Here is a 22,603-nt window from a genome sequence, read left to right as displayed (position 1 = left end):
GGGCACTATACACTTTTATCTATTTTCCAAATCCACACTATATGGCCTGGACTATATTGATAGCTTGGCTTCAGTTGGTTTGCTGCTGCACCAGCCGGGTGTAAAGGCAACGGTAGCTGGATATTTATTTATACGTATGTTACCCTGCGGTGGAGGCTGCATGGCACAGCAGCACATGGAACAACAAGAAAAGGAAATAAATGAGGGCACTGAATGGAGAAAGCACACCGTTGAGGTGAAAAGGTGCGGTTGGTTGAGCTCAGTTCCCTGTGAATCGATTCGACTCCATCGGAGTAGAACAAAGAGACTTCCATTGAATAGACCTACAACAGCTCAAGGCCAACTTTAATGTGACAGTCTTTTGTAGATGACACCGGGGTGTCAAACTCATTTTCACCGTGGGTCACATCAGCATAATGGCTGCCCTCAGAGGGCCTGTTGTAACTGTAACACTATAATTGTAACTCCTCCCGAACATATTGTTAAATAACTGTCTTTGCATTTGATTATTGTTTATTCAAGTGTAACAATAATGTACATGCATTTATATAAATGTACAAATATATATTAGCTAATTTCTCTAATATTATAACGTAAATCCATTTAATTGAATTATATTTATTATAACCCACATTACTGTATCAAAGATCAAATGCATGTTATTACATTAACTTTGTTCAAAGCTTTTTGGTCACAGTAGAGAAGAACACTGGTCCAACAAATAGTGAGCTGCTAAGAACATGTGTGACGGATGTGGCCTGGGGCAGTGGTTCTCCACTGGTCTGGGGCAGTGGCTCTCCACTGGTCTGGGGCAGTGGCTCTCCACTGGTCTGGGGCAGTGGTTCTCCACTGGTCTGGGGCAGTGGTTCTCCACTGGTCTGGGGCAGTGGTTCTCCACTGGTCTGGGGCAGTGGTTCTCAACTGGCCTGGGGCAGTGGCTCTCCACTAGTCTGGGGCAGTGGTTCTCCACTGGCCTGGGGCAGTGGCTCTCCACTGGTCTGGGGCAGTGGCTCTCCACTGGTCTGGCTGCGGGCCATCATCCCTGAATGGCAAGCCTCGACCCAAATCGAGGAACATTTTCAACTTCTCAAATTAATTTAATGAAAAGATAGTAAAGAATATCACAGTATGCACAAAAAAAGGAATATTCCCTTTTACAGTCAATTATAAACCCCGGTTCGATCCCTGCCCATAGTTTGCATGTTGAAGTGTCCTTGAGCAATTAACCTTTTGTATTCCCTCCACTACGAAGACTCGCCCTTTGCTTTGCTGGTAATAAATAAACTCCCCCCACCAGGTCGGCCGTTCAGGGTCCCTGTGGTTTTTAATTAGTACGACAAAAACCTGCTGAATGAATAAAAACTTTTAATTTTCATTTAATTGTTTTATAAAAATTATCTTAGTGCAGTCTTCTAGATACTTTTCTTATTAATTGCAGTGAAGAGATGGAGTGTAACACATTTAAATTTAATAACAATAAAGTAAATGTTTACAACTTCACAAAAGAGTATTTCAAATCAAATCTTATTCTTAAAATTGATGTGAAACTACATTAAAACAACATTTAAACGCAGAGAACAAAGTATTCTAAATACAAAAATAATGCAGACATAATTCATCTTGCAGACCAAATTATTTCATTTCCAGCTTCCTTTATTTTATGTATTTCACTGTGAGGCACTTTGTGACTTCAGATCCTGAAAAGTTGCTGTATGAATAAACGATTCCAAACTTATCTTATGCAAAAGGTTTATAGTTAACATAGATGAGAGACTTTATTTAAACAATACAATAAAATGAAGTAAGCCAGGTGGAAACCTGCAGCTTTGAAGATGCAATTAAAAAAGGGAGTGTAAAAAGAAAACCCAAGAGCTCCACATCTTGTAACAGTCATATTTCACAGCAGGTGCATCTTCTCTAACACACAAGCTAAAACGCTCCACCGTCCCATGCAATGTCAGCTAACACAATAAATATTTATTACGAAGACAAAAAAATAACATTCACATATGTGGATGTGAACACGAACACACGAACACACACACACACACACACACACACACACACACACACACACACACACACACACACACACACACACACACACACACACACACACACACACACACACACACACACACACACACACACACACACACACACACACACACACACACACACACACACACACACACACACACACACACACACACACACACACACACACACACACACACACAGGATTCAACATTTCAGTACTAAAGATCTAAACTCAGGCCAAGTTGTAACTTTAATTTGGTGACCTCAGTAGTAAATCTGGTTCCATTTGTTCGCTGTCGAGACGATTCAGCGCTGACCTTCACTCTTCATCCTACAGGCCACAGCTGTGATCAGCGCTGCTCCCTTCCCACTTCCATCCTCCGACTGTTGGAACGTCACCTGGCACTGCGGTGCCAAATCCTGCAACGTGTCTTGCATGATGCTGGAGAAACTTAAGGAAGAGGGAGGGAGGAAAGTGTTACATTACAATCCTCACATATTTGATGCAAACTCGGCAGTTTGGTATTAAAGAATGAAGAAAACCTTAAGTAGCAGTACAACACAAACGAAAATATCATGCTTCTGATTTGAATTTGACCTTCCTTATGGTCCTGCATGTGGTCCATCCCTTATGAGGATGACCTACTGTGCTTAAGTCAAAGTCGATAAGAGCTACGTGAACAGGCCTCTGCATCCTGAAAAACCCAGGCTCAAAGTTTACTTATGCAGACTCAATATTTGTGTAGGGAGAAGACAGCTCCTTACTGAGGGTGCGTCTTGTAAAGGGTGCCGTCTACTCCCACGGTGATGGACAGCTGATTCAGGTTGCGGTTCTCTCGTATCTTGTCGATCACAGCAGCTAAACCAGCACCACAGAGCTGGGCGGCGCGGCGTGCAACCACACTGCACACCTCCTTCACCAGCACGCTGTCATCACATGTGGAGATGGTGAGGCCCAGGTGCTGCAGGATTGAGCGGACCTGTCGCATGGCCAGGCGGTCACTTTGGGGTCGTACATAATTAGGGTTAGAATTCAATTAAATTAAGTTTATTTTGTAAAGCCCAATATCACAAATTTGCCTCAGAGGGCTTTAAATATATACACATGAAACAAGATGGCTAACATGCAGTGTGTGATGGACTTTCTTTGTAGCAATGATTTTATTTCATTCAACTTAATGTGATAATACTGGAGGTTGAATGCCGTTGTGTTACATAGACTAAGACACATGAGTTCATGCAATATTCAGGAATTTAATCTACATGTAAAGACACTTAAATATGTGTGGCCATAAGTGCACGGATATAATCAGTTAATGAGTTGCTGACAGAGACTAGTTCATTGCAACCTTATTAGGGCCCGAGCACTGACAATCGACTTCCAATTAGTTCCACATAAATGTAAGACGTTTATAATGTCAGCCAACCTGAAAGCGGTTCAAATTTTGTTTGAGTTTCTCATTAGTATTTCTTTGCCATTTCTAGGCGCTGTACTATAATGAACTCCTCCTATGAATTCTATTCGATACATTTTTTTATTTGACCAGTACAATCTAAAGACCTTAGTGATTAGAGGCTTAAGACCTGGTACTGTCTAACTCGTGCATGCAGTGTCTCATGCTCACTGAAATGCATGGCCGCGTTCTACTCGTACCCTCGACGTGCAGGAAGGTTCGAGGGCCTGATCAATTGCGGCTTTAATTTGTATTTGTATTGTATTTGCAACTTGGGAGGACTGTGAGGGTATCAGACGTTAGATGAAACGCACACAGACAATAAGACCGGTAAGCTATGGTCGCACAGCGCTTCATTTGTGTAGACATAGATCATGCCTTATTGCTTTTAGTATGTCCGTATTATTTTTCACATCATGTCTAATGCTTCTTATTCCCTTCCTCCTTGTATATTTTCATCTTCTCTCAAAATAAATGCTTTTCCCCTAAACAGTCTTGGCAGAATAATTGGGCGTTAGTGCCCCCAGAACTCTTCAGTTAGTTCACAACTGATGAGCTACATGTTATATCCCTGAAAGGTTACACAAATATATTTGAGTTGTTAACTTGTTGATGAATAACTGTCTTCATTCTCTACATATCCATTCAATCAGTATTATGACAATTAGACTGCATCTCCAAGAGTCTGAAACAAGTGAACGGGGTTACCGAGACTAGTCTGTAATACTCACCTTTCAATCTGGGACAGGAACTTAGTCTCGAAGATGCCCTGGGTCTTGAGCCGCTCAGACAGTTTGCCTTTGAACAGCAAGCCCTTAGCGGTGAAATCTATCAGCACATTCCTCACGACCTCTCCCAGGTACATGCCACTGATCATCTTCTCATACCTCAGAGAAAAAGAAACACGATTGGAAAACTTCCCAAAGCAATACATTGTTAACATTTACAATATTCAAATGAATAATATAATGTACTATTGTTATCATGCTATAAAGCTTTTTTATTGTCGTGTCACAATCTTCAAAAGAGAAAAGCTCAGACTTTTTAGGTGCTGGACCAATTTCAAAAAGTGTTGGCCCCATTAGTTACTTAGACCCAAAACGTTTTGTCCTTGTAGGGGACGGCCAAACCAAAAGTGGCAAACTAGATGATGCCACCGGAGAAGTCCCATGCAAAAGATCAGAGGTGGTGAGGGACAGCCAGGTGGGCAGTGTGTAAAGCAAAGTTTGATTTAATCAACCTAGAATTATTAATGTGAGTTAGAAGGACTATCAGCCCACCTGAGATCTGCTGTGCATTGAATCCATAGAAACATAAACTGCAGCTTATTATCTACTACGACTGAATACAACTCTGATACAGCTCAGGCACAAACTGTATAATTATTGAACCTAAACTGCAGCAACAGTGGAATCAAACAGCCAACTGCGTTTGGATTGACAGCAAAACTAATTTGCCCACACGATTCTGCAAGGCCATGGGCGTTAAGACAATTGTTATTACAATGAGTTTCTATCCTTTGTTTCTTTTGTGCCCTGCTCTCTACCACCTCAACCTTTTTTTCATTCTCCTTGCTTTAATTTGTTTTAAAAAAGTGACTAACATGTTGCCTTCAGTAAGCTTCATTTGGAATATTAATGGCATGTAAAGATACAGTGGAGTAATGGCTCCCTGTGCAGAGAATGATGCAAGTCTCTAGTGTGCATCACTGCCAATCTGCTTCTCTTTGTTTAATCGGGGAGCTATCATATAGTGCCACTGTGGACAGTTAAATAAATGGACGTGGCGGATAAAATCACTATGCATTGACCATGCAAGGTGAGATTTCAAAAAAGTAAAAGAAAGGCGCAAAATGTAAAGGCAATGAAGCATAGCTTTAAAAGATGAGCAATGGCAAACAACCAAGTAATGTCACTAACTAACACCCTTTTTCAGACTCCGTCCAGGACTCTTACGCTACTCAGAGCACTTTACACACTTGTTTTATTACCTACACAATTCTTCTTTCAGAAAACTGATGTTTCCCAGCTGTTCTCTGTGGCGATCTTGGGCTGTCTGTACCTTCTGTTTATTAGTTTTTACTTGCTTATTATTTGTGACTAAGTGATGCTGTTTAATGCGAGTGTTTGCCCTTTTTGGTTGTTTTTCATGGACATAAAGTCGATGTTATAATGTCATAAACTACCCATCCAATACCTCTGTTTTCCAGGGTTGCTTGAGGAATTATCGACAATGTGGTCAAACTCGGTGCAGAAGTCATCAAGTACGCCATTGTCACCAAATGCTCCCCACTCCATGTTGACACACATACGGCCTTCATTCCCCTCCACCAGTTCGATGTTCTGCATTTCCTCCATGAAGCACGCATTAGTCCCTGTGCCTGAGTTAAAGAAATGTGGACAAGCATTATTGTAAGCAGACATCTGTCAGATGAGCTTCGTTCCAAAGTGAAAACAAACGCACAACAACAAAAAAACACCACTCAATGTTTGGTCATATTGAATTGATTACAATGTTTAAAAATGGCAAAAAGAGATAGAGACTGGCTACCAGAGAGGAAGCGGGGACAGACTTACCCACAATGAGTCCCACTTCACATTGGGGGTCCTCGTAGCTGCAGGTCATCATGGTTCCCACTGTGTCATTAACCACCGCCACAAAGCTCAAGTCAAATTCCTGGAAGCAGTGATAAAGTGATTGACATCTATAATACTGGAAACACTTGTAATGTTTGTAATACAAATATTACAAATATATAGTAATAAGTAGTTATTAAAGTATATTAAAAGCCCCTCTCGTTTTGATAAGTCTGTCGTCACTATTTGACGTTTCATAATAACCTTTCAGCATATTGTAATTAAAGTGATATAAGAGAAGACTATACTGACTCGACTCTCCTCAGCTAATGTACTGATTGTATTATTGTGTAAAGGCAAATACACATTAAGCATATAAATGATTACATTGTAATGTTGCCGTCCTTTAAAATAATGAATGCAACTGTAGACAATTAACTTAAGGGATACAAATATGACACGTAAATCTAGAAAAACCGAACTCAAATACATTTCTATAGGCAACAGACATAATCAGTGTGACCATTTAGTATTTTGCCATAAGCCTCTTTGAAGTACTTAGTGTCAACACTAACAGGCCACATTTCTCAATAAAGTCGAGACAAAGTATTTGTGATGCGTTTACTGACCCGTCTGCGGTGAACAGCATCTTTCAGTAATGTAATGACGTCTTGTCCCTCACAGCCACTGGCTTTGAAACCCTTTGTCCAGTTCAGAAGAATGCCCTGAACAAACAATCATATGGATTTGTGTGTGAGACTCTTAGAATGAAAAATAAATGATGATTAATGCTGAAATACATAAATATAAATATGAATCAAAAGCTGTTTGCCATGACGACAAATGAATCCAAATGTTTGCACAGTCTGAAGATGAATTAACATTTCTGATGTCTTTGTTTCTCATTAGCCAGGTCAGACCCCGTGTTCTGTCTTCCTCAAAAGCTCAGAAAGTAGTTATAGGCATTGAACTTTATGCAAGGACATTTAGATGTTCTGATCATAACTTTCTTATTTATTTGTACGGTGGGCTTGTACGAGTGTCACGTCAAATAGAGCAAATGCTCCGAACACTCCTCAGACAACAGTGTCAAATTATGAAATAATTATGCGCAAGTATAATTTATGTAGGGTTTGCAAACTCAAATTTAAAAGTAATGACATATCCAATCCGGTAGTGATACACTGAGGCCTGGTTAACAGCAGAGTATTCACATGTGACTCCTACGACGGGTCTGGGCTGAAGAGAAAAGGCTTGTACGAGTCTGATTGCTCGAGAGGTGCTTGCATGAGGCCCATTGTCGCGCTGCGGAACAAGATTACTTTGCAGGTAATTGACCAAACCACATTTCAAATAACTGAAATCATTTACACAATCCACTAAAACAAGTTTCTTTCATGGACTTTAAACTTTATTTTTTAGACGTTACAAATTTAAGAGCTGGTTATTCAGGGTTTAGTTCCCTTCGTCGTCATCAGCTGAACCACATTTCCCATAGTTCACTGATGGCAACGCTGTGGTTATGCTGGTTTTGGCTAATCAATACAAACAAAAGTAGTATCCTTTCTAAACTAATAATGATGAAGCTCGGGGAACAAACTGATATTGTGTCAGCCAACCTAATGTCATTTACACCTGAAGTTCAGGAAAATATGCTAAACTACTGGAAGATTCAATACGTTGTGCTACAAATTATCGCTAGTATTACACTTATAATGCATATTGAATTAAACATTACCTGATCAAGTCTGCTTTGATGACAGGGGAAGGAGAATGTAAACCCCAGAGGTAAGGATGCTCCTGCCATGCCCATGTGCTCCAGAAAGTCAGAGATGCAGAACACAATGTGGCTGAACAGCTGGCAAGCAAGAGACAGAAGATAAACATAAATAAAAAATACTGACGTTACGTATCTTTATGTAGTGCATGTAGGATCATGCAGTCATCAGAATATCTTTTGTCAGAGGACCAGTTTCAAATACTATAAGAGGGGTTTATACTTCTTCCCCAGTGCCCTGCATTGTCTCCTGTGGGATACTGTAGATCTTGTGTTGCATGTCCACATTGTGTCTTTTTCCACTTCTCACTCGCACCAGCAGCACCCGAAAGCTGGAGCCCCCAAGATCCAAGGCCAAGAAGTCGCCATGCTCTGAGGGAGGCAACAAAAAGGCAAGAATCCTGAACATTTACATAACAGTAAAATAGAAAAGAGAAACCCGAGTTCAATAACAAGTCAAAGCTACCTGTTCCATCTGGTGTGTCTCTAACAAAGGTCGGCAGCATCTTGACACTCGCCTGCTCGTGGGTTTGCTTCGACAGGCCTCGTGCCATTTCCTCACTCATTCGCTTCTTCACCTCCAGCAACTGTTCACGGCTCAAGCGCAAGGTGTCGAGGATACGCTGACGCTCAGCTTGTTGAGCGGCGAGGCGGTAGGCTACCGCCGTTACCATGGCTGCACCTTTCCCACTGCCACACTGCGACTGCAAAAAACGCACATCACAGTCTGGCACAAGTCTGCGTACCATCTTGTGGAGCCTCCTGGAAAACCTAGAACAAGTGGATACACTTTGTAATATCGGTGTCGTTTGGAATCACCTCCATTATTGCTTTTCTCTTCAACAAACAAGCACAATAAATAAATAAATATATATATATATATATATATATATATATATATATATATATATATAGAAATGTTTTAATTATACCATGTTATTTACGATTTTTTCTTAAGACAGGACCAAAATGCATACTGTGACATAGCAAACAGAACTGAAAGGCTGTTTTTTTTGGGATGAAGATCAGTTGATGCCGGAAAGGCACGCAAGCACGACATCAACAACACAAGTATTCAACAGGAAATCAGACAGGCAAGGAAACATGGAAAGTAGCCTAACCAGCTACGCCGCAATAACCCACCTAACCCACTACGCGGCAATTAAACTAAAATACCTATAAAATCTATCACCATACATTGATTTTTATGTTATATATATATATCTTTTTTTCAATTTTTTATTATTATGAGATATATATATATATATATATATATATATATATATTATATTATTTATAAGTATAAGTATATATGTTTGCTTATTAATATAAGCTTATGAACTCTAACCGGCATCTCAAGCTGGTTGCTATGATATTTCATCAGCATTGCTCGACTCTGAAGGACTTCAAAAGACTCACTGGAGCTTAGAACGGTCTAAACACACATTTCTTTCTCCTCAAATTCCATTCCTACAATAGACTGCTTTTAGAGTACATGAAAGTCATTATTGTTTTTCATGGTAAACACAATGAATATACTATATATTATATATACATTCAACATGTTCAATTGTGGCTATTGTATGTGTGCTATTCAACTCTTTTCAGCTGAGAGGCATCTAATACTGAACCTAAGAGCTTATTGAATGCCAACTTCAATAAGCTCCATACACAAAAGTGTATGTATGTTTGTGAGATACTTACTCTGGATGATTTTTGTAAACGGAGCCATCCACTCCAATAGTGGTACGCAGCTTCTCAGCTGCTTTGTTGTCCCGGATCTGCCGCAGCACTGCCACTAGAGTGGCAGCGCACAAGTGTGCGGCTCGTGTAGATACTATCTGACACACCCTCTGAGTGGTGATGCAGTCCTCAACAGACGGGTCCAGACCCAGGTCCCGGAGCACTTTCTCAGCGCTTGCCAGACCTTCCTCATCCCTGCAGGGAGTAGAATAAAAATATATACTGTAACTTTGACTGCTTAGTGTGATTCTGAGAAGAGTCGGCAGCTAACAAAATGCAAGATTGAATGGACACTGGCACACAATGGACTGTGGCTCAGGAGTGCAAAGCCAGCACTGCATATGGCATTGCTTCAGTTCTAAGGAGATAATATATATTTTACCACTGTGACATCACTGCATCAGACTCTCTCAAACACACACAAACTAACTTTTCATTCTCAATGGCAAAGATGTAGCTGGTGTTGAAGCTTCCGGTGGTGAGGAGCCCTGCTGTCACCTTGCCCTGGAACAGCAGCTGCTCTTTGGTCATTCTCAGCAGGATGAAACGCACCAGTTCCCCCATGTACAGGCCGCTGATCATCTTCTCAAACCTGTACAGTAACACAAGAAACTATCGTCACATCCTTAAGAGTTTGATTCATACCTTAAACAGACCCACCAAATGTATGTATTATGTTTTTACACATGCGCAGCCAAACACAGATGCAACTAGCAGATGATAAACTCTCATGAAATCAGTGATGTTTTTAATAAGGACAGCTCTAAAGGACTGGATACATTTACCATTTTCCCAGTCTTTTTCTACCTGATCTGCCTTTGACAGAAAATATAATATAATGATAATATCCCACAAGGGTTTTTTGCTGCAAGAAACCCCGCCAGACCTTCCTGAGATATTACGTTCACAAGAAATGATTAAAGGACTCTCTCTCTCTCACACACACACACACACACACACACACACACACACACACACACACACACACACACACACACACACACACACACACACACACACACACACACACACACACACACACACACACACACACACACACACACACACACACACACACACACACACACACACACACACACACACACACACACACACACACACACACACCTAAAGCTATATATTTTTTTTTTTTAACATACAGTGCATAGCGTAGAATTCACTAGTGAGTATTAATAGTAATGATATCTAGAATAGCATCCATCTGTTACAATGCTAAATCAGAGTTAAAGTTATGTGTATGCATTATGCTGAATTAAACATGACAAATTGTATACAATTTGCATTAACAGTAAATTGAAATAGGAGTAGGTCAGCCAAAAGGGAGGGATCAACTAAAATAATATGAATATACCGATATGAACAATATAAATAAAAAATAAAGGCATCTCTAATACATGCCTGTCTGCAGCAGAGTTAAGTGAAGGGATGTCTTATGTTGTACCATATAAGAAAAGCTCAAAGACACTCACAGCTGCTTGCCAGGGTTCAGAGAGCCTGCATCTATTTCACGGTCAATGTCGGTGCGCAGGTCCTCCAGGGAACCATCGTCTCCAAAAGCGCCCCACTCTGTATTAACACACATCCGGCCCTCATCACCGTCCAGCAGCTCGAGGTTCCTCATGTGCTCCATGTAGCAGGCATTGGTCCCCGTTCCTTGAGGGAAGAGATGTTAGCATAAAAATGACTACATGGTTCTCATTGACTTTCAGCTTTAATTCAATGGATATAAGAAAACTATTGCATTAACCGCTTTGGTAATTACAGCCATTTTTACACAGTCCTCCACATTTTCAGAGGCTCAGTAATTGGACGTACAAATGGTTTGATGGCCAGGAGTGGCCTGTTCCCTCGTTATTTCATGATAAATTAAGCAGATAAAAAAGTTGAATTTGTATTTGGTAGGTGGTCTCTCTCAGCATGATGCAAAACTAATTGGATGGCACCTCTCAGTACAGCTGGATAATGACCCAATACATACTGTGAAAACAGCCCAAGAGCTTCTGAAGGCAAATTACATGGAATATTCTTCAATAGCAAAGTCCCAAATCTGATCTCAACCCAAGTGAGCATGCTTTTAGTTTACTTCAGATAAGGTGAAGGCAGAAAGACCCACAAACAAGAAGCAACTGAAGGAGGCTGCAGTAAAGGCCTGGCCAAGCATCTCAAGGGAGGAAACTCAGCTTTGACTTTGGGTGAAAGACTTCAGGCAATTTTTGACTGCAAAAGATTTTCCTCCAAGGATTAAAAATTATAATTAGATTCACTATAATGTTAGTTTGTCCAATTACTTCTATCTTGGGCACGGTGTACAAATGGCCGTAATTCCTGAACAGTTAATGGAAAATGTTTGTTATAACAATTTGAATAAAGCTAAAAGTCTACACTTCAACCAGATATTGACTGCTTTATTTTAAATCCATTGCAGTCATGTAAATAGGCCACATTAGTGTCAGTCCAAATACTTATGGCCCTGACTGTATGCTTTTCCATGTCAAGATGTGTAACAACAGGGTAGTCAGACAGATGTCAGTCAAGCAGTTTGTGCAATCCTACACACTCCAATTAGGTGTGGGTATATTACATATAACTAGCTTCCTGTTTGAGTGGGCTACAATAAATAACTATTAAAGAACAAATGTTACAACTGGCATTGTAATACGCTGACATTTGTGTGCATTTAAGGGCTTCCCCAACAAAATCCCATGATTGTGGGACCATGCTCCTGTTGCTTCATCACTGTAGGCAGTGAGGAACCTGTTCAGCAGGGTAATGAGATCTAACTTGCAGATTAAAAGAAGCAGTTGACAACTCCCATTGAATTTCAAGGAAACAAGTCTGTCCACATTTACCACAGCACAAGACTGGGAGGCACGTAAAACATGCAACAACAGAATAAAGTGTACCATGTTTCAGACTTTTCTGGGGGAAACCTGATCTGATGAGAAGAGACGGCATTCATCCCACTTTGGATGGAGCGCGTCACATTTCTGAAAATTTGACCAAATTGATTAACGGACTTAATCCATGACTCAGGGTTCAGATCAGGAAGCAGAAGCAGAGTTGTAGTCTTCCACCCTTCTCTGCACTTCCATTCGAGCAGTTACCCACCCTTAACCTTAACTCTATAGAGACTGTGTCTGTCCCACGGCCACTTAAATGAATTAAATCAAAAGTAACCAGAAGAGGAGTCATACAAAATAACCTCATACAGGTTAACATCACTACTGCAACAGTGCAACAAAACAGGATAGTTAAATGTGGACTCCTAAATATTAGATCTCTGTCATCTAAAGCTGTATTAGTAAATGATTTAACATCAGACAATCACATTGATTTATTGTGTCTTACTGAAACCTGGCTGAGCAATGAAGAACATGTCAGCCTAAATGAATCAACTCCTCCAAGTCAAATTAATACTCACATTCCTCGAGGCACCGGCCGAGGAGGTGGAGTAGCAGCCATCTTTGACTCAAGCATATTAATAAATCCTAAACCTAAACTAAACTACAACTCATTTGAAAGCCTTGTTCTTAGTCTTTCACATCCAACCTGGAAAACATTACAGCCAATTCTATTTGTTATACTGTACCGGCCACCAGGTCCATATTCAGAATTTATATCTGAATTTTCAGAGTTTTTATCAAGTTTAGTCCTTAAAACTGATAAGGTTATTATTGTAGGAGATTTTAATATTCATGTGGATATTGACAATGATTGCCTTAGTGCTGCATTTATCTCATTGTTGGATTGGCTTCTGTCAGAGAGTACAGAAACCCACTCACTGCTTTGGCCACACCCTCAACCTTGTTCTTGCATGTGGCATTGACATTGAGCAATTGGAGGTCTTCCCACAGAACCCTCTTCTATCAGACCAGATGCTTCCATACAGGGCACGAGGGTTCACAGGAGGAAACTATGTAAAACACTATCTGTAAAGTCGCCACATCTCAACACAACTTTACACATGTGGAAGAATATTTTACTGCCTATTAACATGGGTATGTTTGCTCTACCAACATTAGTACACAATAGGCAGTATAACATGGTACATGTTGGCAATCCCCAGACACAGTGCATTTTTTCCCCTGAAATTCTGAACTCACCCACAATGAGTCCAATTTCACAGTGATGATCATCGTAGCCACATGTCATCATGGTTCCTACTGTGTCATTAATCACAGCCAAAATGTCAACGTCAAAGTCCTGCAATGAGATTTAATTGGATTTAAATCGTAATTAAAATCTGTACAGAGGCAAGGTTTTTTTGGGGGTTGCAATAGGCACAGAACTTTAGATCGACTTGCACAAGGTGCCTGCAGATGTGGCCAACACATCTGGACTTGGATTTAAGGCATTCATTCAAGACACTGCTGTATTACCTTTAGCAAGTGGCCAGTAAAGTTATGGACCACCGGAAGGAACACCTTTCTTCTTATTAGGGCTGAACAATATGGCCAAAATATTCTACCTCAATATGGGTAATTTAATGTCTGTAATTTCATACATATCAAAATATAGCATCTTTTCTGGTAATTCAATAAATTAACAGTCTAGACTCTATATGACACAACCACATGGTTAAGCCTATTTTTACGTGTGAATTAAATTCTTGCCAAATGACAAATACTTTGTATTTTCTCATTTTCTGGTCGGGTCTGACTTTCTTACGAGCTCTTCTTGTTTCTGTTGGAGTCTGAGACCCATAATTACATGTTGAGACGCCTGTGGTTTGCTCCAGCTCTGCTTCCACATGCAGGGATCTGCATGTAAATCATCGCCCAACGGACGCAAATATTGTCACAACGCAGTTTTGCTGCTGGTTTGTTAACATCGCAAGAACAACGATAAAAAAATTAATATATATTATAGATGACATTTTCATATTGTTTGACAATAGATAACGTCATATCGCCCGGCTGAAATACAAGGACAAATATCATGTAAAACGGCCACTTAAATCTCTCCCTCCCTCTCTTCTGTGTGCTGGAGGAGTTTGTCACAAAGCAGAACCTTTATTTATTTTATTTTCCCACTGTTCTTTACTCATCCCCCTGAAGCGGATGTGCACATAAGCCAAAACCAAGCGGTTGTTGAGTATTAATGTGTCTTCGGACAGAACTTGCAACTTATGCAGACACATATTTGCGTCACTTCAAGCTTTCTGAGCAAACTGGCATTTAATCTCAAGGCTTTTCATCGCATGCAATCGCGTCACCTTTAAAATTCGCCCTTCATCTGACACTAATAATAGCCCCTGATAGGCTTGTTCTCCGTATGTGGAATTCAGGACAAATGTGAGTTCAGTTGCTCAATACTGAAATGCTTCCCACAAGTGGTGAGTAAGAGGTGACTGGTGGTTTGCCATGCTGCACATCACTGAGCTGCCAGGGATGCTTCGTTTAGCCAATTTCCCTCAAGCGACAATCAGAGAGGGTCAGAACTGCATCATTATATAACTACATACATTTCATGCATTATGCATAATCTCTAGACTAAACAAAATCGATTTCTAGGTCTTTGTAAGTTTGCACATGTTTTAAAATGTAGGTAAATAGTACATAATACACCATGAAACTAGATTTTGTACGCTTACCCCTCGTCTTTTGATGGATTTCCTCAGAAGGCTGACCACATCCTTTCCTTCTACTCCGTTTAACTTGAAGCGTTTGGTCCAGGACACCAAAACACTCTGCAAATAGGAAAATAAAGACACAGTAAAACAAATATTTTGTGCCCGTTTCTTTTCAGCTGGGCTGACCTTTAAGGTAGACCAGCTATTCTCGTTTTAGTGACAAGCCGCTCCTCCAACCTACATTTTAACTAAAAGCATTCATTGTTCAAGAATCTTATCGTCGATAAACAGATACATTATTATAATTATTAACATCCCTAATACACACCAACATCAAAATCTGAGAAGGGCATTTTGCTAAGCTTCAGAGCATGATAACCAGAATGTATGAAAGATGTCGAGCATTTTTAGTTTCTAGCGGTATGATTAAACAGATGGAGTTTGAAATGCATGTAAATGCGTAAAGTGTGTACATTTTTCCATACATTTGAATGGATAATTTTTGCAAAGTTTATAGGCTCCTAAATACTTGACATAACAGGAAACAGTTACTATATAATTAAAATAAACAAACAAGTAAATGGGAGTTAAACTAATTCAGAATATAAAATAAAATTACAGGAAGCATTTGAGAGAGAATTAAATGAAGAAGCTGGCTTTGCCAACCTCCTCAGATGTTTTAAGTGCACTGATAAAAGCAGTATCTGCAAGGTAAAAGTAGCAGGACAACACATAGCTGTACTGTAATACTACTAATGTACGGCAGGGGTCGGCCACCTATGACATGAGTGCCAACGAGGGCACGCAAAGCCATTTCCATTGGCATTTGATACAGGACTTTCTCACTTATGGTTGGAGAATTACCTGAAGTACATCAAATATTTAAATCATTCACCTCATCCAACTTGGTCTGCTGGCAGGGAAACGAGAAGGTGAAACCCAGAGGGAGCTTTTTATCCTTTATGCCGAACTTCTCCATGAAATTAGCCAGGCAATCAGCAATGTGGTCAAATAACTACAGGAGAGAGGAAAGGTCAGTTTTCTTATTAACCATCAGCTGGAAAATTGAGGGTTTAATTTTCAACGTGTGTGTGTGTGTGTGTGTGTGTGTATGCGTGTCTATGCGTGTCTATGCATGTGAATGAATACCCCGTCTTGCGGGGACAAAAAACTGATTACACAGTCCCATTGCTTTTTGGGGTGAAGACTTGGTTTAAGGTAAGGGTGAGGTTAGTTAAATTTAGATTACGGTTAACACACTACATGCCAGTCACACTTATTCTGATGGCAGGGGCTACCATGCAAGGTGCCACCTGCCCATCAGAACTAACTAACTAACATTTATACCCATTCATACACCACAGCCACCTCTTGCCCAAGGACACATCGACAAAGACGAGGAAAATTAATATCTCCATTCACTTTTACGCAACCAAATGTGTATTCTGTTTCATATTAATATAGTCCTATGACATCTACAGTAGATGTATTCCTTGTTAAATATAACTTTGTTGCTGAAACTGAAAAATAATTCAGATCATTAAATTATTTACTCCATAAAAAAAGAAAGAAAAGGAAATCACCGGCTGTTACATAACATGTGCTGGTTTTATTTCATGTTCATTTCCACTCTTTTGCTATTTACATAAATACATACACCTTGGGGTGTCTTTGATGTTCAGTACAAATTTCAACCCAGTGAAAAATAAGCAACTGGTTAAAATGCATACAATTCTAAAAATTACAAAATTGATAATGTAAAAAGGGATTTGGAGTGGCGCTCTAGGGTTTTGCTTGAGTTGCCACATACATTTTTACAAGACAGTCCATGACATGTACTGTACACCACATTGTTTGCAGTATAAATGGGGCGACAGTGGGTCAGTTGTTAGCAGGTCCGTCTTTTAATCACCCTACTTGATGTGTCCTTGAGCAAGACACTTAATCCTGAATTGTTCCCTGTAGCTGTGTCTACAGTGTATGAATGTAACATTATTGTAAGTCACTTTGGATAAAAGATTCAGCTAAATGACATGTAAAGTAAAGTACTGTATATATTATCTGTGTGTTATTACCTCTGACCCACTGCCTCTCATGAGGTGTTCAGGAATGGCATAAATCTGATTTTCCATCTCCACCTCTTGCTTGCCGTTCGCCATAACTTTGACGAGCAGTACCCGGAAGTTTGATCCGCCAAGATCGAGTGCCAGGAATTCACCTTGCTCTTTGAACAAAACACACAACATCATATGTCACATGTCTCTCACACACACACACACACACACACACACACACACACACACACGGAATTCAAGTTTCAACCAGAGTACCATCTTAACATTTTTGTTTTATACTTCCATTCCATCACTGAAAATCAGATGATGTGAAAAATGTGTGAAAAATAACTATTTATAACAGAGGGGTGTAAAACATTATTGAAGTTCCAGCAATGACTGAAACATACCGCATGCAAACCATGGCCTAAACAAAAAAAACATTATTATTCTATCTACTTTGTGTTTTTGTGAAAAAAGCACCATCTCATGGTTACAGTCAAATCTAGACACACTATTTCTTCCAGGGTGATATTCTGACTAGATACACTATGATTGGCTTTCAGAGGAATCATGGATGATATGGACCCTTTGCCTGATACTGAGTTACAAACAGATTGTCTGATTTGTTTAACTTTAAGAAGTGAATAACAATAATGGTGGAGAGGAGTTCAGGGGCTATTGATACTTGAACAGCATTCTAATGTGAATGGGTCAAACATGTGTTCAATGGACCCATTGTGTACATTTCCTGCCTAAAAAGCGGTATTACCTGTTCCATCAGGAGTGGAGCGCACAAACGTGGGCAGCATCTTGACAGCAGCTGTGGGGTTGGTGTCTCTGCCCAGGCCTTTGTCCATCTCTCGTCGAAATCTTATTGACAAATCCATTAAAGTCTCATCTGACAGATGAAAATGGTGCAGGTAATTGTCCACCTAAGCCATTGTAGAGAGGAGAAACAGTTACATAAAAAATGGACAGTTCTGCATTAAGAAAAGCTCAAAACCTCTTTAGATGGCTATCCTATTAATTGTGTACTAGTAACATGAGCCAACCAGCTAATTGAGGTTATCAATGACATTTTTAACATAGCACTATCACCTGCTGTCCAACCTGCTGTTCCAAATCCCATGCCAAGTTCTTGTTAAGGAAGGTCTGTTCTGGAATTCTCTAATGCAATTTGATGTTAGCTAGGATTTCTATAACCGAAAACAAACATTTCAACAGCTGCACTGGGCTCCACAGCTAATGAGTGTCGTAGCATGCAGTCCAAGCAGACAGCTCTGATGTAATATTGAGCGGGCTTTGATTTGAGGTGGATTACACCTTAGTTAGTTCTAGCTCATTAGCACAAGTACAAATAACACTTCTGGTGTCAATGTTTGTGATAAAGTAGATGAGAAACATGTGATAGGAAGTGAAATTAAATTAAATGGATTTTTTTCTTCATAAAGAGGACTTGTATAATGTATCAGCTTTTCTACTGGGTCACCTTGCCTCCATGGTCTGTACATGTATCTTGTATCTTGGCAAAACATTGAACAAATACCTTGTATACTTAAAGAACAAAAGCTTTGGCTGGCTTACGTCACAGGCACACCTCGTCTGTACTGCAATGTGAAAGCGGCGATGGTGGGGATAGCATAGTTTCGCCACAAATAGCTTGACAAAAAGAGGTGAGAAGGCCTTTTTCTGAATGAGACCATGAAAAACAGATTTTGCCATCTAATGTTATGACAAAAAACAAAAAGACCCAGTCTACTGTTTTGTCTGACACAGCAAGTAGGCTAGGTGTAAAGATTGAGTGGAATACGCTGTAATATGTGCCTGGCATCAACCAAAGTATTAAGTGCAAATGCTATGTTTTGTTTCAAGGGACACTTTATTTTTTACTTTGCCCAAAGAGCAGAGGCCCAATAGGATTGGTGACAGCTGAAACCATCCCAAAATCAATTCACAAAACAGGCAGCAATGGCATCCAACAGAAAGACAAATAGGTAAATGAGTTCCATTCAACTATTTTAGGAGTCAGTTTTTATAAAGCGTCAGTAAGAAAGATCCGTGTTCAGCGTTACTGGGCAATGCTATGCTTTCTATCACTGACTGCAATCAGGAATTGCACTGAATAAGAAATAAAACAATAAGAAATGATAACCAGTATATGTAATGCATTATATGAGGAATTAAGCTGTTTAGAAGTTGTACAGGTGTTTGTGTTAAAAAGGGCTCCAGATTATCTATATGTCCATTATTATTCAGACATAATTATTAATTTCCTCTTGTGCCTTTCCTACTCTGACATGTCTTCCAAGGCCGTACTAACATGTGCATGGTTCGCGTTATATAGCTATAAAGATGTCGATGCAGTAGATACCCATATTACACATGTGTTCATTAAACACACTCATTGTATTCAACACCAGAAGCAATAACCTACGTGCAATATGTTTGAACAGTAGCCGACTACCTCATATCTGGGTCAGGAAGACGTCGCTCCGTTCATAACGTTGCTATTACTTTAACTGGAACAAGGGGTCGGACTAACTGCTGGACCCGAGTTCAAGACTCAACCTCCCAGAACAAACCCAGTGTTTCACACCAGTACTCACTTTCTGCGCTTGTTCGTCGTGGTGTTCCGTACAGAAATTAGCCAAAATACTCGAGGCTAACATCTTGCAGGGATGTGTGGCGACTTTAAGTCCTGCTTTGTCCGCCTGCGTTCAGACTTCAACACAGTTGAGCTTCAAGGACAGCCTCTTTACACAATTACTGCAGAAAGCAATTATTATTTCACGCGCCGGTCGGTTTCTCGTCTAAACTCGGGAATTCAAACTTGAAAGTTAAGTTTTAAACAACGCAGCCGTAGGAAACTTCCAGCTTCCTGAAGTTACGAGTAGCTTGATGACGTCATCGCGAACCGACGGCGCTGATTGGCTGCAGAGAAGGCCCGGCGTGATCTCCGTTTTTATTTTTTAAATATTGTCCATGGACCTGAAGGGGGAGCCTTGCAACCTGTAGGAAGTGTTTAACATTGTTCGTTTTTTGTAAATAAATAGTCAATGAAGGTTTATTTTTTATTTGTTTTAACTACAGGCATCCAGTACTGTTTTTAGGCACGATTTCAAGGGCATTGAACTTAAATTGTTCCAATTTTATGCTGGATAGGCTACTTTACACTCACTACATTCAGCTGCGGACTCAAGCTACTTTGCAGATTATTACTTCTCATCCAAAATGTATAGTCCTTTTATAACCAGCAATAAATATAAATATATATATATACACATACATACACACACACACACTATAACTCAAAGGCAGACTGATGGTGGTTTGGGGTGTGTATCCTCCTGTGGCTGTCTGTCACTTTCATGGTGTTATATTGGGGTTATATTGTTCACAGGATACACACCCCACACTACCATCAGTCGGCCTTTGAGTTATGTGTCAGAGGCTGAAGACATGTGTTTGATCGCATGTCAAGCGATCAAACACGTCATTACAATGTTCAACTGTTTTGATTCATTATTTTTGCCCACCTTATGAAAGCAGGCACATACATGGTCCTCATAAAATCAGGCATGTATTGAAATATGAATGTATATGGCATAAATATGCATGAGTTAGGTGAGCAAAGAACAGTACAGATAATTTAGGATAACTGAACGAGAGGTTGATGTTTACAGCAAATAACGGCAAACAAAGCCCACAAGCTGAAATAGAAGGAAAAACTAAGTGATTTATCCACATATTGCAGAAAACGAGCCGTTTAAAAAAAAAAAGTACATCACAAAGAAGGAACATTGGCACAAAGAAAGGAAGGCCGAGTAACACAGCGGGAAAATGCTCTCGGTGATTGAGTGCTACACAGAAAATGGCATGGCAACCATAGCAAAACAAGAGGTTATGATTCCCTTCTTTGAGGTATTGAAGGGTTGGTACATGGATTCTTGAACATGAGTCTTTGCACATTAAACGCTCTATACAGTTGCTTTGAAGTCTGAGAGCAATAGGACATGTTGTTGGTAAAGTAGTCCAGTAATGTAACTTGACTAAAAAGATTCTACTTGTATCCTTCCAAAGGTATCCTCTTTGGCATATAAAAAGCCTGAATGAATAATGCAATCTACTTTTGACAACATATACGTTTTGGGTAGAAAAAACATTGCTTTATGGAATAGAAAAAATATCTTTGACAGCTCTTTATTTCTATAACACAGAAACAGGTGTTTTAAAACAAGTATGCACAAAGCAACTGTGTACATGTTTTCCTGTCGACCATGAAACTTGTGTCCTCCCAGGTAAAAATTACAAGTACAAAATCACCTGTGTTCGGTGTCCTTTTAAACTTCATTCGAACTCATTACCAAATTCACATTCACAATTTGATACTTATTTTCTTACACAAAAAAACATTTCATGAAAGAAGCAATACCTTGTTGAGGTTGTTGACTCCCACTTTTTCTGAGTTGATCAGGATGATTTGGGGTGCTTTTGTACGGCATTCTCCTTAAGGGTGCTAATCAGAAGCACAAAGGGACACGTGTGTGCGCTCTCAGTGAAGGCAGACTTCGATGAGAATCGAGCCCCGTCTCTTGCCAATATCAGTGCTGTGGGAAGCTGTTTTTTCTCTGACCTCCTGTCATTTCAAGGCTAACATGCTTGACCTGATTTATTTTGTTCCGATTGTCTGAGATAGCAAATACAATTACTTCTCAAATGACTCCAATAGAATAATGTCTGGAAATGCTAAACATTTCATGGCTTCTACGTTGGCCTTGGAATATTATTGTTATTAAACTTGAACCTTTCATGTTAAGTTAGTAAAGTTCTTGTTGAGAATAACATACCTAAAAACGTAGAATAGACACCCGGCACATAAGAAGGCCTTGACATTCTTCTAATTTCTACTCTTGTTTTACTCGCTTTTTTTACCTTCAGTTTGTCAGCTTTCCTTATTTGTGTTTCTCCCTCTCTCTCGTTCCTCCATTTTATTTAACTAATTTGAAAGTGCACGATTCCCAAAACCCAATGCGTGCCCAATTTAAACATAGGCCTACGTTCGCCAACATGATAAGAAGCACGCCGAGGCCTCCTTATAATGCTTAATGTTACGTATTATTTTTGGAAGAAGAAGTAGAGCAGCCTCCGTAGTGTGAACACGTCATACCTGCACGGCGTATATTCGTCAAACGCATCCTCAAGTTGCTGCAGGGGACTAATTAAAGACGCTGCACAGGTGTGATTACGGCAGCTCGCGCTTTTTTCCCCGTCTTTGCGCCGTTTACACGAGTGATTTGCAGTCGGAAAAAAAAAGTTAACAGAAGCAACAAGTTGTCAAGTCTCATATATGTAATTGGTTAAAC

General features: G+C 39.9%; 1 protein-coding gene across 2 annotated transcripts; it reads right to left on the bottom strand.

The window, feature by feature from the left end:
* Positions 1–1,348: 1,348 nt before the first annotated feature.
* hk2 (hexokinase 2) lies at positions 1,349–20,125 on the bottom strand. 2 transcript variants are annotated; one of them, XM_034541101.1, is made up of 18 exons: positions 19,847–20,125; positions 18,010–18,172; positions 17,259–17,407; positions 16,079–16,198; positions 15,205–15,300; positions 13,715–13,814; positions 11,081–11,264; positions 10,021–10,182; positions 9,552–9,785; positions 8,314–8,618; positions 8,071–8,219; positions 7,809–7,928; positions 6,700–6,795; positions 6,071–6,170; positions 5,691–5,874; positions 4,226–4,381; positions 2,806–3,042; positions 1,349–2,491 (listed from the first exon to the last, which is right to left on the bottom strand). In XM_034541101.1, exons 1-18 carry the CDS (start codon positions 19,907–19,909, stop codon positions 2,347–2,349), a joined length of 2,763 nt encoding a protein of 920 aa, XP_034396992.1. In that variant the 5' UTR covers positions 19,910–20,125; the 3' UTR covers positions 1,349–2,346. The 2 variants fall into 2 exon arrangements, with proteins under 2 accessions (XP_034396992.1, XP_034396993.1); XM_034541102.1 differs by lacking the exons at positions 10,021–10,182; positions 11,081–11,264; positions 13,715–13,814; ... (3 more) ...; positions 18,010–18,172; positions 19,847–20,125 and having other exon boundaries at positions 2,166–2,491; positions 8,314–8,551; positions 9,552–9,666.
* Between the last annotated feature and the right edge of the window lie 2,478 nt (positions 20,126–22,603).

The sequence above is a fragment of the Cyclopterus lumpus genome, chromosome 9, assembly GCF_009769545.1.
Source record: "Cyclopterus lumpus isolate fCycLum1 chromosome 9, fCycLum1.pri, whole genome shotgun sequence".
Lineage (NCBI taxonomy): Eukaryota > Metazoa > Chordata > Actinopteri > Perciformes > Cyclopteridae > Cyclopterus > Cyclopterus lumpus.
This window is presented reverse-complemented; position numbering and strand designations above follow the sequence as displayed.

Excerpts from the sequence above, each read along its gene's own strand:
- hk2 (XM_034541101.1), bottom strand. The coding sequence starts at position 19,909 with ATGTTAGCCTCGAGTATTTTGGCTAATTTCTGTACGGAACACCACGAC. Across the intron at positions 9,786-10,020 it reads TTTGCCATTGAGAATGAAAA|GGATGAGGAAGGTCTGGCAA; the intron begins GTTAGTTTGTGT and ends TACTCCCTGCAG. Across the intron at positions 4,382-5,690 it reads AGCAACCCTGGAAAACAGAG|GTATGAGAAGATGATCAGTG; the intron begins GTATTGGATGGG and ends TTTTTCTCTGAG.